This window comes from Rattus norvegicus, chromosome 8 (assembly GCF_036323735.1).
Source record: "Rattus norvegicus strain BN/NHsdMcwi chromosome 8, GRCr8, whole genome shotgun sequence".
In the NCBI taxonomy this organism is placed as follows: Eukaryota; Metazoa; Chordata; class Mammalia; order Rodentia; family Muridae; genus Rattus; species Rattus norvegicus.
Window position 1 is genome coordinate 54941454 of NC_086026.1, and position 17576 is coordinate 54959029.

The following is a 17576-nucleotide window of genomic DNA, read 5'->3' on the forward strand; positions in this document are numbered from 1 at the left end:
ACCTCTCTCTTTGCATGTGGTCTTCCTGGGACCCCGAGTCCCTCGTTCTCCTTTCTCTGACTGCCTCTCACCATTTGCTCAGAATACCCATACGTGTTGGCCTGTAGCCACAGCCCCTAGAGCCTATATCACCGAGATGGGTACCAAGGTTGGCCAACCAATACTGCAGGACTGGCTCCATCAGCTCCTGAGGCCGAGCCCAGCACAGAGCTGTACGCTGTTCTCAGGCTGAGAAAGAACGTGCTGGACCGATCCTGCCCAAGGCACCGAAGACAATGGCAGGCGAGGGGCCAAGGCTTCTGTTTCATGGCATGACTTTGTCTCTGCCCACAGGCTCCCAGCGAGTACGAGACCAGTCCTGAACAGCTCTTCTACAGGATCGCCCATCTGAACCGGGGCCAGCAGTACTTGCTATGGGTGGCTGCGGTCACCTCTGCAGGCCGGGGGAACAGCAGCGAGAAGGTCACCATCGAGCCTGCTGGCAAGGGTGAGAAGCCTGTGCCTGGGGTCTGATAGCAGTGTCCAGAAGCTCATTTGCAGAATTCTGGCTCGTCCCAAATAGGTGCTGTGTCCTCCCTGATACCTATGAGTTTGGCCGCGAGGAGTTGGCCACTAGTCTCCCTTCTGCATCCAAAGAATAAGCCTCTGCTGCCCCCTGACTCTGGGAGAGTCACACAACAGGCTACGATCAGCCTCACTGGCTGTGCTGTTAACTCTCCTCTGACTTGAGAGTCCCCTTCAGCCCCCATCCACAGCAGAGCCTTGATCTTAGCACTCAACTCCTGAAAGAGGGGCACCTCAGGATATGGGGTACACTGATGCTTCCATGGGGCCTTTGGGACTCCAGAGAGAGCCTCGTGCTGCAACCAGAAAGGGCAGGCAGAAGGTTCTCTCTGGCAATGCTCCTATCCACCAGCAAGCTCAGGATCAAGACCTTCTCGGGACGGGCCTCACCCATCCCTGGTCTAGTCATGAGGGATTCCCCATAGGTACTCCCAATCTTTTAAGAGAATGATAGCTCTGAGGCCCTTAGCCATACCCAGGATCAGCCACAGAATGGAACAATGGCCTATTGTCTATCTTGGCCAACAGTGAACTTCAAATCTTCCAGTGTCTCTAGCCTCTAGGCCCTTCCTCCTGCCCCTTCCCCTCTCTGGCCAATCCCGAGCTCACCTGACTCTCCCAGGCCTGGCTTGCCTTGGGAAGAGAGAAGCCACCCTGTTGGCCACAGGGACAGAGCCAGCAAGCATCCACTAGAGGGTCCATGGTAAGCAGGGGCTCACACTTGCAGTCTTCCATCCAGCTGCATGGCCTGGCCATCCTAGACAGTTGAGATGTGCTGTGTTGACCCCTGTAGCTCTGACTCAGAGCTCCTTGCACATCACTGTCTCTGTATCCTCACCTCCCTTCTTCCTTCTCGGGATACCACCTACCCTTTCTCCAGATCTCACATCCTTCAGAAGCAAAGGAGCCTAGAGCCTGCCCGCTTCCCAGGACAAGGTCCTAGAACCTGAGAGCTCTTGGCAGAAAGTCTGTGCTCTGCCCCTGTGGGCATTAAATACAATCTACTCCTACACAAACAGAGCTATCCTGTGAGGTAGAACACTTGAACTACTGCACCTCTGCCGTGCTTACACAAATTCACACAAATTCATACTTACACACATGTACACACAGCCTCTCCTACCCAACTTGCCCTTCTCCTTGTGCGCCTTGCCCCTACTAGAACACCATCACTCCTAGACGGCATGAAATCCTGGGAGACCTCATCACCCACTATCTTCTTCAAAACCAGCAGAACTCACGTCCCCCCAGTCCTTGTCCCCATTTTGTCACAGGACCACCTCCACCAAAGCAGCCAGTTTACCCAAAAGTCTCCCCTGACTTGCACTGTAAATGCTGGGAGCCCTGTGAATGGGGCTAGGGGGAAGGTAAAGGGTAAAAGGCAGTCTGGCCCTCATGTTCTCCTCTCTATAGCCCCAGCAAAGATCATCTCCTTTGGAGGCACTGTAACGACACCCTGGTTGAAAGATGTCCGACTGCCTTGCAACTCCGTGGGAGACCCAGCCCCGGCTGTGAAGTGGACCAAGGACAGGTATGTGGAAGGCCTGGAGGAGTGGTATGGATCCTGGGAGAGAAGTAGCTGCTTGGCCCTCACTCTGCCCTGTGGTGGTCCTATAGGGCATAGGACACTGCTTACAGTAGTTTCCAAACCACTACTTCCCCTCCCCCAACCATAACTTTCTTCCTGTGTGGACGAAATGACAGAAGCTCACCGGAAAACCCTGGGAAATACAGAACAAAATCCAAGAGCCTAACATCCCCTGCAAGCCTCCCCCAGCCTTCCTTCCATTTGCCCTTGACTGTGGGGGGTGGGGCAGGACTAGGGAGGGTGTGTCATAACCCATGCCACCTCCTGGTCTGACAGTGAAGACTCAGCCATCCCCGTGTCTTTGGATGGACACCGGCTCATCCACACAAACGGTACACTGCTGCTTCGCGCTGTGAAGGCTGAAGACTCCGGCTATTACACCTGCACAGCAACCAACACCGGTGGCTTTGACACCATCATCGTCAACCTTCTGGTACAAGGTGAGACTCTGCAAAGCAGGTAGTTTGAGTGCTGAAAGGGACAGGAATCCCGACCTGTTAAAGAGACCGAATGACAGAGAAAGTCAACCCTGGGCATTGGGGGTGGGGGTGGGGGGAGACCTTGGTGGAAATGAGGTGGGAAAGGGAGAGGAGGCATGAGGGATGGGAAGGGATGGGGAAGACCAAAGACCGGTACCTTCCTGATGGGACGCTCCATACCTTTTCCACTGAGAGCTGGTGGCTTTCCCTTGCAGTTCCCCCAGACCAGCCCCGCCTCACTGTCTCCAAAACCTCCGCCTCTTCCATCACCCTGACCTGGATTCCAGGGGACAATGGGGGCAGCTCCATCAGAGGTAAGAAGGGGAGGGAATTATTCACCTGTTTCTAGTACTTGGTCCCATAATCCCTGAGAATCTGAAGGGTGGTTGAGACTTTGAGGCATTCAAGCACATGGCAAGTGCGCCTACTCCCTCCATCTGTGGTAGAACGGATCTAATGTGCTTTTCTCTCCGAACCTTGGTTTCCCAGTCTTTCACAGCAGGCAAACATGACATCAGTGCCTCGGGTCTATGTGACTCGGCAAAGATTGTTGTAAGAATGCAGCTCGGGGTTCATTAAAACTGTACTTCCAAAAAGCTCTTCCCAAGTGGGGACACTGCTGGTCAGGGACTCCTCGCCCCTCCTAAAAGAGTGTCTTAAGCCTCCCAGTTCTCTAAACCTAATGCTCGAGCTATGGAGAGACCCAGGCTCAGCCAGCATTACAGCGGATGGCCTCCAGCTTTGAATCTCATTTGCATACGCCCATGTCTATGACCTCTGCTGGAGTCCAGGCTGGGTTTCTCCTGTCTTGCCCTTCTCTGCTTTGCCCACTTGAGTCAACACCCCCTCCTGCAGGCTTCGTGCTACAGTACTCTGTGGATAACAGCGAGGAGTGGAAGGATGTGTTCATCAGTTCCAGTGAGCGCTCCTTCAAGCTAGACAGCCTCAAGTGTGGCACGTGGTACAAGGTGAAGCTGGCGGCCAAGAACAGTGTGGGCTCTGGGCGCATCAGCGAGATCATCGAGGCCAAGACCCATGGGCGGGGTGAGGCCCGGTCGGGGGTGGCAACAAAGAGCAGGGCCCCGGGTGGGAGGTGGGTGGGTGAGAAGCATGACGTCAGTGGGAACAGACACATGAATATCATGGGGAAAGGGGAGCCAAGTGCTTAGAGGACTAGAGGGGAGGGGATTCAGCCTTGGTCCCATCACTAAAGCATCTCGGGATACGCTCATCACCAAGCAAAACTGATCTGGAGGTGGCTACTATGCATGGTCACCTGAGTTCAATTCCCTTCACCACAAAACTTTAATCCTGGCACTTAGAGGAGGAAACAAGGGAATCAAAAAATTCAAGGTCATCTTTGGCTGCATAGAGAGTTAGAGGCCAGTCTGATCTAGGACCTTTATAAAAATTAATTAACTAACTAATTAACTAAAAGGTCCTAACTACAAGGGGGGGGTCATAGGGTTGGCACCCTTCCTTTCTTCCATCGTTCACCCCTCACTGCTGAGGACCTACTGTAGGGCCTTTTCTCCTCTTGCCCCTCCACTCCTGGGGCACCCCTGCTATAGTCCCAACTGCCCCAGGAAAAGCCTACTGGGATAGATGAAAGACCCCTTCCTTCCTTCTAGGGTCCCCTAACATCTCTCTTCCCCCTTCCAATCCCCCAGAACCTTCCTTCAGCAAAGACCAACACCTCTTCACCCACATCAACTCTACACATGCTCGGCTTAACCTGCAGGGCTGGAACAATGGGGGCTGCCCCATCACAGCCATTGTCCTGGAGTACCGGCCCAAGGGGACCTGGGCCTGGCAGGGCGTCCGAGCCAACAGTTCCACAGAGGTGTTTCTGACAGAACTTCGAGAGGCTACCTGGTATGAGCTCCGCATGAGGGCTTGCAACAGTGCCGGCTGTGGCAATGAGACCGCCCAGTTTGCCACCCTGGACTACGATGGCAGTGAGTTGGAGAGGATGGGATGGGACAGCCCCCAGCTATCTAAAGAAAAGGACAAATAGAAGCAGACAGGAATAAACCCAGGGTAGAGGTCTAAGGAACAAGACAGAGGGGCCATCGATTGGTAGCAAGTGGCTAAGTGGGAGGATTTACTGGTGGCCAGTCTTGACAGGCAGGTGAAAGTCTTTGAACAAAATGCAATTCTTACTGTGCATTGCTTCAGAGAGAGGAAGAGGGAGGGGTAAGCCGAGATGGAACTGAGGTCCTGCCCCCTGACAACTCAGCTAGCTGAGTGTAGTAGTCAAGATAAACGGCCTGTTTCACAGTAACAGATACTTAGAGCCTGGTGGCCCACACAGGGGACCAAACCCAGGGCTTTGCTCTAGCTAAGAAAAAAAATTATCATTTCTTGTTCCAACTAATCATATGACCCTAATTTAACTGAAAGGAAGTCTGGGAAATATAGCCAGAACATGAATATTTGGTGAGCACCTAACTGGTGTCTACTTCATAGAGATGCTACACACACACGCACATACACACACACACACACACACACACGAGAGAGAGAGAGAGAAAGAGAGAGACAGACAGACAGACAGACAGACAGAGAGAGAGAGAGAGAGAGAGAGAGTGTTAAAGCTAAGCTAAGCTTAGGGTCCAATTGTCATAAGCTAAATTAAGTCTACCTACATACTTAGGAAACAGTCTCAGGAGATAGACCTCAACAAGAAAGTCTTCATGTAGAAGATGATTCTTAAACACAGCCTGGAAACAGGCAAGGATCGGGGTTTGGCAGAGGTTTATATTGGTAGAGTCTATCTTTGCCTTCCTGTAGACTCCAGAGACAGAAAATGCTGCATGCGGAGGGAGTAACAAGGACAGCGTGGGGGGAGGGGGACAAAGGAGTTAGTCTCCATCGGGGGAAGAGATTGCAGGATCCCCTACATGACTTCTCCTTGCTTTGTTCCTCCCATGCCCAGCCAGATGTGGGAATGTAATCCCATCAATCCCCCACTCTAGGATTAAACATAAAACCTGACCAGGCAGAAAAAATAACCCTGAGATCAGGACAATTCTAAAACAGAACCAGAAAGTCATTAATACAGCATAAAAGCTGTGTAACTGCTCATGGCTGTCCTGGTAGACCCAACATTTAGGGGAGCAGAGGGGAGGGTTACAGCTCTGGACTGGGAAGTGGGGGGTTGGAGACCAAGGACAACAGAAGTCATCAGCAGGTTTCCCAACCTGTGGAACTCTGCTCATAGCATCCTCTGATTCTCTTCTCTGCCCCCCAATCCAGGCACCATCCCCCCCATCAAGTCTGCTCAAGGAGAAGGAGATGATGTGAAGAAGTTGTTCACCATCGGCTGTCCAGTCATCCTGGCCACCCTCGGGGTGGCGCTGCTCTTTGTTGTAAGAAAGAAGAGGAAGGAGAAACGGCTGAAGAGGCTCCGAGGTAGGGGACTTTTCTACCAGCTTTCAGAGAGGGTGGTGACTCCCAACCACAAAACCTCCAGGGCAAGAGACAGAGCCTGTGTCCCCTGGAAGGAATAGCTGCCATTCAAACCTTCATAAGTCTCCTTAGTTATGCATAGTTTCTCCTCTGTGTCCCCAGGATTTTGTGCCTGCACCAACTAGGGCTGACATTTATACAGGTCCACAACTGGTAAAGCCATATTGATTATAACATATGCAAATAATTCCACATTCATTGGCAAATATATCTCCCTAGGGCCCTGTTCAATTCCTGGCCAGGAAGTTCCCATGTTGGTCAAATGTGGGATAATTTTAATATCTCCCCCTTTCAACATTGAACACCATAGTCTGGCGTGAATGACTCGCATGTTCCTTGACAGACCCAGAACCTTCTAATTACTTCATGTTTGCTTACTCAATATTTAGAGTCTGATGCAGAATAGATACTGTTGAAGGATAGAGATGCAGAGATGAAGAAGGGGCAAGCCATGTAATTACAGAGCTCACAATTTAATGTGAGAGACCAGGGGGCGGTAATAACACAGAAGAGGGGATTGCTAACCTCTCCATGGTATTCAGGACTAGAGAGGATAGAAGAATGGATCATTGGGTGAATACCTGGATAAGTGAGTGCTTCGATAGTTGGATGATGATTGGACATTTAAATGGATGATTGGCTATGTGTTTGATAGTATAAATACAAGAATGGATAGATGAATGGTTTGGTAAAGGTTTGGATACATAAATGGTTGAGTGGGTAAGTGGATGGGAACATGGATATCTTGATGGATAACAGGTAACAATTTGATGCATGATATAGCCATCCATATATGTTGTTAGAAGAATAGTGGGATAGTGGAGGATTATAAGGATGGGTGGATGGGTGGTTACATAGTGGTGTGGATGGTTGGATGTATAAGTCAATGGTTGGCTATTGAATGCATTGTTACCCAGTGAGTCAATGTGGAGTGTTGTTTGGGTAGGTGATTAAATAGTTAAATGGGAGGCCTGGGGATATAGATCAGTTGGAAGTGCTTGCCTAGCATGCATGTACCCTAGGGTTTGATCCTCAACACCGCATAAACTAGGCATGACGGTATATACCCGTAAACCTAGAACTTGGGATGTTAATGTGGAAGAACCAGAAGTTTGAGATTACCCTCGATACAAAGGGAATTCAAGTTTGGAATTCACAAGAACGTTTCAAAAAAAATAGTTGGATACACTGATATTTGGATCAGTGGATGGTTGGATAGATGGATAGATGAGTGGATGGATGGATGATGGGTGGGTGGATAGATGGATAGATGAGTGGATGGATGGATGATGGGTGGGTGGATAGATGGATAGATGAGTGGATGGATGGATGATGGGTGGATGATGGGTGGGTGGATAGATGGATGGATGGATAGATGGATGGATGGGTGGGTGGGTGCATAGATGGATGGATGATGGGTGGATGGATGGATGGATAGATGGATGGATGGATGGATGGATGATGGGTGGATGGATGGATAGATGGATGGATGATGGATGGATAGATGGATGGATAGATGGATGGATGGATGGATGGATGAATAGATGGATAGATAGATGGATGGGTGGGTGGATGGATAGATGGATGGATAGATGGATGGATGGATGATGATGGATGGATGATGATGGATGGATGGATGATGGATATTTTGATGTGTGGGTGAGTGGTTGGCTGGACATTTAAGTAGGTGAGTGGGTGGATGCAGCCATAGGATGATCTCCAGTCTGACAGTTCACTCTCAGCTTCAGGGCTTTAACACATTAGATAGACTCTTTGCCTCCCGTCCCAGTATCATCACCAAAGCGTCCCAGTGAGGTTCAAGACTCCCTTGAGATAGGTCTAGCATGAACCCTCAAATCCATTCATGGACTTTGGGGCACAGGTACCCTAGAGCAGCAGTTCTCAACCTGAGGACCATGACCCCTTTGGCAAGGACATAATTTTACAGTTGGGGTCACCACAATATGAAACTGTATTAGAGGGTCGCAGCGTTAGGACATTTGAGAACCTCTACTCTAGAGGAAAGATGTAAAGTCTCTGGGCTGGTGTGAGAGCTCAGTCATCCAGCGCTTCTCACTAACCACCTCAGTCCCATCCGACTCTCTCCCCTTTTCTCAAGGGAAAGCTCAGGATCCTTCATTTATGTCTGTTTCCAGCATGCCATAGCATCTTGTTAAGTTACAGCTGGTTCATGAAATAGACAGAGCACTGGGGATGTCCCTTCTGCTTTGGGATGAGCTCTCTGTTAGGAGGACAAAAGAAACAACCAAGGCAAAAGCAGCAGACCTAAGGCAACAGCAAACTGGAAACCGTGAAACCTTACCATTGCTGTTCTGTGGACCTTGTCTTGCTCCTTCCACTCTTTAGACCAATGCCATTTTAGACAGTGTCACCACTTCATCCATGTGGCTTTTCCTGCTCAAACTGCATTCTCACCCTGCTACCTCTCTCTACTGTCTTGCAGATGCAAAGAGTTTGGCAGAAATGCTGATAAGGTAGGGCTCACTTAGCTGCTTTCTCTTTGCTCCCCTTCCCCCTTCTCCCCCTTCTCCTCCTTCCCTTCCTCCTCCTTCTCCCCCTGCTCCCCTATACTGGAGCCACCCAACGGGGTGTCGACCATTTCTCTCTTTGATCTGCAGAGCCCCTTACCCCGACTCTCTTTGGCTCCTGAGCCAACCACTTCATTTCCTTCTTCCACAGCAAGAACAACCGAAGCTTTGACACTCCTGTGAAAGGGCCACCCCAGGGTCCACGGCTCCACATTGACATCCCGAGGGTTCAGCTGCTCATTGAGGACAAGGAGGGCATCAAGCAGCTGGGTGAGTGACCTGTTCTAGGTGAGCTTCCCCAGGCCACTATCTGTAGAGGACAATGGCAAGCCCCTGGGCTGTGCCCAGAATCTAGCTACAGCACCCCTCACTTAGCAACCCTGGAATTCACTACAGCTCTTCTCAAGGGCCAACTTTCCCCTTCTTCCAATAGAGAGAGCCTCTGGTCTCTCTGAAACTCAGCATTGGATAAAGACATATAAATATTTGAGGAGGACATCAGGTGATTATCTTTCTCCCTCTAGGAGATGACAAGGCCACCATTCCTGTAACCGATGCTGAGTTCAGTCAAGCTGTCAACCCACAGAGCTTCTGTACTGGTGTCTCTTTGCATCATCCTGCCCTTATCCAGAGCACGGGACCCCTCATCGACATGTCAGACATCCGGCCAGGAACCAGTATGCATTGATGCCAACAAGTTGGGGAGGGTTTTTTTTTAACTCTGCATGGAATGGAGTTAATTTTAATTTTTTTTTAAAAGAAGGAAGGGAAGGAGTGAGGGGGAGTAGGTGGACTGGAGAGCTTCCCTAGTCACTAAAGCACATCTGCAAAAGCTTGGTGGCTTTGGCAGACATACACATCTGGAATACCAGCTCTGATGATCTGGGTGGAGGCACATCCCTAGAGCTCACTGCCAGCCTAGCCAAATTGATGAGCTCCAGTTTTAGTGAGGGACCCTATCTCAAAAGCCCAGGCAGTTAGAAGACAACAGACATAAACCTCTGACTTCTACACATGAACACACCCGAAAACATTCATTTTTGAAACGAGAGAGAGAGAGAGAGAGAGAGAGAGAGAGAGAGAGAGAGAGAGAGAGAGAGAGAGAGAGAAAATACAATGGAAAGGGACAGATCTGGAGTCTAGAGTCTGGAGACCTTGACCACAGACATTCTAGTTATAAATGACCTTGGGCGTTGCTAACCCTACCTCAGTCTCTCAGTTACCTTACTTAGAAATTTTGGTCAAGGGTTGGGTCTTCATGCTCTCCAAGGGCTTTCTGTGGCAAACAGTGACTTCAGACATCAAGGACATAGGCGGTGACAGTTATAAGACAGCAGAACAGAGCATCCTATTCTTCCCCACATGGAAGGAATCTTGTGGGGGAGGGGGTCAGGATGCCACCTACCTCCTACAGTTTTTCTGCCATTTTTCTGTGGAGCAAATCACACAGTCAGGAAAGCTGCATAGCCAACATTCCCCGGGGGGAGCCTGTGACCATTTCTGCCTCCACTCTTGCTCCCCACTGCTCTTTGTGCTCATGGCCACTTGGCCATGGCTGGAGGGTGCTATCTCTTGCCTCCCTCTGTGTAGATCCAGTATCCAGGAAGAACGTGAAATCAGCCCACAGCACCCGGAACCGGTACTCAAGCCAGTGGACCTTGACCAAGTGCCAGGCCTCCACCCCTGCCCGAACCCTCACCTCCGACTGGCGCACTGTGGGTTCCCAGCATGGTGTCACTGTCACTGAGAGCGACAGCTACAGTGCCAGTCTATCCCAAGACACAGGTGTGCTAGAGACCTGCCTGTATCCCATCCGCCCTGCCCCAGGTCCCCTCGTTGATGGTTCACCTCGTTTTCTTCCAGTTCCTTTCTAACCAGCCTGTTGTCCAACATCCATACTACTTTCCTGCCCAGCTAGCCACTGATGCTGTGTGGCTGGGGTTGGGAAGGGGACATTTGACTTTGCTTGGTCAAGGATTTTATTTTGATCTCCCAGAGGGCGAAAAAAATAGAAAAAATCGTGGTGCACCAGACATTTGTTAAAGAAAGCTGATATTTCAGGGGTTGGTTGCTTGTTTTCGAGGCTGGAAAATATTCTGTTCTTCTCTAGATCTCACCATATGACACCATTACCGCCCTCCCCCGGGAGAACAGCATCTTTAAGCCGGTTGTCCTCATGGCCAGGCGTTCAAATGACTTAGAGATAGTACCACTCCCACCCCATAACCTTCTCTCCTCTGTCTCCAGACAAAGGGAGAAACAGCATGGTATCCACTGAGAGTGCTTCCTCCACCTATGAGGAGCTGGCCCGGGCCTATGAGCACGCCAAGCTGGAGGAGCAGCTGCAGCACGCCAAGTTTGAAATCACAGAGTGCTTCATCTCGGACAGCTCCTCGGACCAGATGACCACGGGCACCAACGAGAACGCCGACAGCATGACATCTATGAGTACACCCTCAGAGCCTGGCATCTGCCGCTTCACTGCCTCTCCACCCAAGCCGCAGGATGCTGACAGGGGCAAGAACGTGGCTGTGCCCATCCCTCACCGAGCCAACAAGAGTGAGTGCTCTGCCCGCATCCTCTGCTCTGCCCCCGTCCTCCCCCAGCACCACGGTTCTATCAAGATCTTATCCTGCCTGCCCACCCCGGTTCCCTCACAATAATGCAAGACCTAGGACTTGAAAGCATCTCAGAAACACGTTCTGGCTTAACCTCTTCACATTTCTGTGGTTTAAAACAACTCACTTCCCCTCTCTGAACTGATTTCATACTTGTACGATAATCTCTTCTGTGACTGACACATGGGAGGGGCTCATTACATAGTGGTCATCTCCTTAATGCTGAGGGTAGACAGGGATTGAATGAGTGTGTTTCTGGTTCTGATATCCTCTGCCTCTGTGATTTCAGGTGACTACTGTAACCTGCCACTGTATACCAAGTCAGAGGCCTTCTTCCGAAAGGCAGATGGGCGGGAGCCCTGCCCTGTGGTCCCACCCCGAGAGGCCTCCATGAGGAACCTGACTCGAGCCTACCATACCCAGGCCCGGCACCTCACTCTGGACCCTGCCAGCAAGCCCTTGGGCCTCCCCCATCCAGGGGCCACCGCTGCCACCGCCACGGCCACCTTACCTCAGAGGACTCTGGCCATGCCGGCACCCCCAGCTGGCACGGCACCCCCAGCACCTGGCCCTACTCCCAGTGAGCCCTCTGCTCCTCCTAGTGCTGCCCCTCCGGCCCCCAGCACTGAACCTCCACGGGCCGGAGGCCCACACACCAAAATGGGGGGCTCCAGGGACTCACTACTCGAAATGAGCACCCCAGGGGTGGGGCGTTCTCAGAAACAGGGGGCTGGAGCCTATTCCAAATCCTACACCCTGGTGTAGGACGGCTGACATCCGGAGAAGGGCTCCACACTGGGACCTCTGCACCTCCAGCCCTCACACACCAACGTGGCTGAATTATTTATATTAAGTTCACAGACAAAAAAAAAAAAAAAAAAAAAAGACGTCGTCAAAAAGAAATCCCCAGTCATGAACACTTGTACATAGAACTCTTTTGTACAAATGAAACTATTTTCTTCTTCTCCATGAAGCCAGGGCACAAAACAAGTCAAATCCTCCACCCCACGAAATATGCGTGGAGAGATATATACATATATAGGTAGAGTGGGACACAGCGACAATCTATATATCTATATATTTCTCTCACCTTCTTTTGAGACAGAGGCACAAAGACAGCAATTTTTCTGCCCTCCTCACACCCCCCCTCCCAACTAGGTGATTTTGACAAAGACCAAAATCCCAGCTCAGAGACACTGCATGCGATTTTACTGTTCCAAGAAAACCGGGAGTTGCTTCAATTTGCAGATGCTTATGTGCTAATACCTTTTTCTATGAAAAAAAGACCCAGCGCCGTGTGCAATAAAGGTTATGTTTCTACATGGTGGCTTTTTTCCCATCTGGCAAGGGCCAGTGGGGAGGGTGGAGAGACCTCTGTACAAGGCTCCGGCTTTGACTCCACGCTGGAAACTCTTCTACAGGCTTTCAGTTAGCCAGGGTGCAGCCATTGAGCAATGTCTTTTGTTCTCAGATCTGTGCTGGGTTCTAAGAGTCGACCAGCTCCGTGGCTTTGAGCAAGTACCTAAACCCCTCCGAGCCAGTCTTCTTGTCTGCAGGTGGAAGGAGTGTATAGCCCGTGCCATGAGGCAACCTCAGCTAGGGTGTGCTAGAAAGCCCAGAGCTGGCAGTGGGAGGCCCCTGGCTTCTCTTTCAAGAGAGCCCGGGCAGCTTAAGGGAGTGAGGGCAGCTGCTGCGTGAACCACAGACACGGTTACATGAAAAGTACAAATAAGTATACATTGTATACTTCTTGGGGATTCCCACCCGCACCCAAAGCTCTGGGCTGAGGTAGAGCACAGTGTGGTCACAGGGAGGGGAGATATCACCAGAGGTCAGATTGTGAAAAGGGCTCAAAGACAGGGGAAACGAACGAAGCATATCCAGGAGAATCAGACCAGAGAGTCAAAGGTGCCACGCCAGCTTTGAGGGAATCAGCAACTCAAAAACCAGGGAGAAAGACAAGAATTGTATGAAATAGAGGGTTTGGCTGTACCGTAGCCATAAAGGTTTGGGGCAGCAATGGAGAAGGAACAGCGGTGCAGGGGAGGCCAGCAGCAGATCAGAAGCCCGCATGCTCCTATGCTGTCAACCACCCTGGGAAGACAGGGTTATGGATCTGGAAGGAAGATGGGTCTGAGACTTGCTCTCTCTGAAGATGACAGAGGACTGAGGTAGAGACCAACAGGTAACACAGAGGGAGAAGGAGGAGCGTGCAGCGTGGAGGTGGGTCATACCAAGCATCCTGGGCCACAGGGAGACCCTACCTGGGAAATGCAGGATGTCCAGAAATTAATATGAACAACCATATTAACAGGTAAAGGAAGGAATAAAGACTTTGGAGTGAGTACTAAGTTCATGGGCCCATTTCAGCCCCACACCCAGAACAGACCCCAGAGGACTGACAATGTGGTTGAAAACCAAGGCCCTGGTGCCAGCTCAGAACCTGACACCTCCCGTGGCTTTGTGCACCATCTGCTGGTCATGTGTGGAACTGCAGGCACAACAATCAAACCAAGAAGTTCTGCCTAGGATTAACAAAGTGGACACACACACACACACACACACACACACACACACACACACACACACACTTCCCCGCTCTCTGAACACTAGGAAACAAATATGAATCATGCCTCACTCCAGCAGAACAGAGGCAGGAAGAACTAACTCATACAGCCTTTTTAGGGGCTGCAAAGGGGACACTGTCATAAGAACATACATCACTATGGTTGGCATGGGGAGGGGCGGGAGCTAAGTAGAGTGCATTGATCACATTGCCATATAGCCTCAGTGCTGATCTAGGAGGCAAATGTCAGGATTCCCATTTGACAGACAAGGAAGCCGGGGATTTCAGAGGTTAGGAAACTCTTCCAAGTGTACAATATCAGGAAGAAATCACAATGACTCATTAGCCCTTCAGAGTCTGCTTTCTTGGCCATGAGTCACACTACCTAGTGCTCCTCCGTTTAGAGTCTGAGTTTCAGTTCGGCTTCTCGTGAGATGCTCTCATCAGAAGAATCCGTCCTGTGAGCAAGCAGGACTGGAGCAGGTAAGCAGTGGATTCCAATCAGATGAATCTTGATGCAGGATGCATGACCTAGGAGCACCGCATCCCTCTCTGGGGAGACACGGTCATGGCAGAAAGGGATGGATCAGCCTGGGAGGCTCCTCTGGCCTGGGGAGGATCATATAGATAGAGGAAGAATGAGAGAGGCAACCGAAAGCCAAACAGAGCCAGCCCAATGCCTGTTCAACTGAGTTTCCCCCTTATTAAGATGCACAAGGTCTAGAAATTCAGATAGGCCAAGCTGGAGTGTAACTCAATTGGTAATATGTGTGCCTAGCATACATGAAGCCCAGGTTCGATCTGCAGCACCCCATAAACCAGACGTGAGGGCTCACGCCTGTAAGCCCAGCACTCAGGAGGTGCGACAAGGAGAATCAGGAGTTTAAGATCACCCTTGGCTACATAGTAAGTTTAAGGTCCTGTCACAGATCAGAAGGCAGAGTAGAGGAGGAGGAAGGAAAAATTGGGAGGAAAAAAAAGAGAAGAAAAAGAAAAGGAGGAAGAAAACAAAGAAAAGGAAGAGAATAGGAAGGGGAAGAAGAAATGGAGAGGAAAAGGAAAAGGAAAAAGGAAGTTGAAGAGGAAGAAGAAGAGAATGAAGACAAAGAGAAGAGGAGGAAGAAGAGAAAGGAGAGAAAGAAGAAGAGGAATAGGACTCAAGTTTGTACAAAACCCAGATTATTTTACTTGCTACTTATGTTGAGTACATCATTCTCCTTGCAAGGCTGCATGTTAGACACACCCAGATCCCCATACACCATGCTCCTTAGCTACTGCAAGGCTGCATGTTAGACACACCCAGATCCCCATACACCATGCTCCTTAGCTACTGCAAGGCTGCCTGCTAGACATGCCCAGATCCCCCTATTTGTTGTCATTCATCTTCAGCAAAGTGAAGCAAAATGAAGACCTGGATCGATCAATTTAAATCTTTGTTTATCCTTTCTAGATATCACCTTTGTCCCCTACAGACGAAGCCACCTTGAGTGCCTTGACCTTCAAAATGTGGTCCAAAGACAACAGCATCATCCTCACTAGTCTTATATGAAGTGTAACTACTCACCTTAAAGTCACTGACCATCTTAGAAGTTTCATGCCAGGGGCATGGTGCATATGCACATGAAAGTTTGGGAAGCCCCCTCCGGAAGGCTAACAGAGACTGCCCCTTGACTCTCCGTCTGCCAACAGCCAGAGCTAGACTAATGATCATGATTTAGCTGCACAACAGATGTCCTGGAAGAGTTGGGTAACGACTGCAGAGGCCAGAATCTCACCAACTCAGTCAAATCAGAACTTGTCAGAATTTGGCCAGGTATTTGTATTTTTATTATGGTAAAAATGCATACCATAAAGCTTTTCACATTAAGTAATTTTAAATGTCCATTTGAGCAGCATTAAGTACATTCACTCAACTCTGCAAGGGTCCCTCTTCATTCCTAGAATGTTCTATTTTCTCTGTGGATTTGGCGATTTTGGTAACTTCATATGAGTGCAGTCATTCAATATCTGTCATTTCATGTCTAGTTTATTTCTTATAAAATAATATCTTCAAGCTTCATCCATGTCATGTTTTTATTTGGGTTTTTTTTTAGTGTTTTGTTTGATAACTGGCTGGCTGGCTGGCTGGTTGGTTGGTTGTTTGGTTGGTTGGCTGGTTGGTTGGTTGGTTGGCTGGCTGGCTGGTTGGCTGGCTGGCTGGCTGGCTGGCTGGCTGGCTGGCTGGCTGGCTGGCTGGCTGGCTGGCTGGCTGGCTGGCTGGCTGGCTGGCTGGCTGGCTGGTTGGTTGGTTAGTTGATTAGTTGGTTGTTTTGTTTGTTGGTTGGTTGGCTGGCTGACAAGCTGGATGGTTGGTTGGATGGTTGGTTGGTTGATTGGTTGGTTGGTTGGTTGGTTGATTAGTTAGTTGTTTTGTTTGTTGGTTGGTTGGCTGGCTGACAAGCTGGATGGTTGGTTGGATGGTTGGTTGGTTGATTGGTTGATTGGTTGATTGGTTGGTTGATTGGTTGGTTGGTTGGTTGGTTGATTAGTTAGTTGTTTTGTTTGTTGGTTGGTTGGCTGGCTGACAAGCTGGATGGTTGGTTGGATGGTTGGTTGGTTGATTGGTTGATTGGTTGATTGGTTGGTTGATTGGTTGGTTGGTTGGTTGGTTGATTAGTTAGTTGTTTTGTTTGTTGGTTGGTTGGCTGGCTGACAAGCTGGATGGTTGGTTGGATGGTTGGTTGGTTGGTTCATTGGTTCATTTGTTGGTTTGTTGGTTGGCTTTTTGAGATAGTATATTTCTATGTAGCCCTGGTTGGCTTGAACAGGCTGGCCTAGAACTGTAGCCATCCTTCTGCCTTCGCCTGTCAAGTGCTTGAAATTCAGGTGTGCACACGCCACACTTGGCCCATGTTGCATCCTTTGTTGTTGTGTTTTGGGTTTTATTTGGTTGGTTTTGTTTGTGTGAGACAGGCTCTCTCTACATGTTGCCCAGACTGGCTTTCAAGCTTCCACGCTCCCAACTGCTGGGAATACAGGCATGAGCCACCATACCTTGGGAAGAGAAGATGAAAAATTGATGACATGAATTTTTTACATTTATTGAGTGTGTGTGTGTGCGTGTGTGCACATGCACACACACACTCATGTATGTGTTCACATATGTGCCAGGGTGTGCAAATGGAGGTCAAAGGACAACTTGCGGGAGTTAATTCTCTCCTTCTCCCATATGAACCCAACAGTTGAACTTAGTTTCTTAGGCTTAGTGGCAGGCATTTTCACTCACTGAGCCACCTCTCCATCCCTGTTGTATCTTACATCAGAAATGTAACCCTAAGGGCGGGGAGTACTCCGTTGTGTGCACCCACCATGGTTTTCTCATCTTTCATCTGTGGGCGCTCACACTTTCTGACGTTAGGAAGAACACTGCTAGGGACATGGGTGTTTAAATATCTGGATGCTTGCTTTCAGTTCTCTTGAACTTATGACCAGAAGATTTTTCTGAGTTATATAACAATTGTGCATATAACTTTTTGAGACACTGCCAAACCATTTTCCACTAGGCAGTTTTTCAAAGATTTATTATATTTGTATGAGTACACTGTCGCTGTCTTCAGACACACCTGAAGAGGGCATTAGGTCCCATTACAGATGGTTGTGAGCCACCATGTGGTTTCTGGGAATTGAACCCAGAACCTCTGGAAGAGCAGTCAGTGCTCTTAGCCACTGAGCCATCTCTCCAGCCCAACATCTGTATTTTTA

The 17576-nt window shown here is 49.7% G+C and overlaps 1 protein-coding gene across 3 annotated transcripts in view; it reads left to right on the plus strand.

The window, feature by feature from the left end:
* Positions 1-12589, plus strand: part of Dscaml1 (DS cell adhesion molecule-like 1) — a 316989-nt gene extending 304400 nt beyond the window's left edge. For 2 of the 3 annotated variants that reach the window (XM_039081433.2, XM_039081435.2), the window contains 13 exons: positions 334-487; positions 1978-2095; positions 2429-2592; positions 2847-2945; positions 3487-3675; positions 4302-4589; positions 5890-6045; positions 8567-8597; positions 8803-8921; positions 9176-9328; positions 10242-10436; positions 10899-11210; positions 11559-12589. In XM_039081433.2, the coding sequence (XP_038937361.2) occupies positions 334-487; positions 1978-2095; positions 2429-2592; positions 2847-2945; positions 3487-3675; positions 4302-4589; positions 5890-6045; positions 8567-8597; positions 8803-8921; positions 9176-9328; positions 10242-10436; positions 10899-11210; positions 11559-12034 (2454 nt within the window). In that variant the 3' untranslated portion in view covers positions 12035-12589. The remainder of the gene's footprint in view (positions 1-333; positions 488-1977; positions 2096-2428; positions 2593-2846; positions 2946-3486; positions 3676-4301; positions 4590-5889; positions 6046-8566; positions 8598-8802; positions 8922-9175; positions 9329-10241; positions 10437-10898; positions 11211-11558) is intronic. The other variant, NM_001108141.1, reaches the window with a different exon arrangement.
* Positions 12590-17576: the final 4987 nt, after the last annotated feature.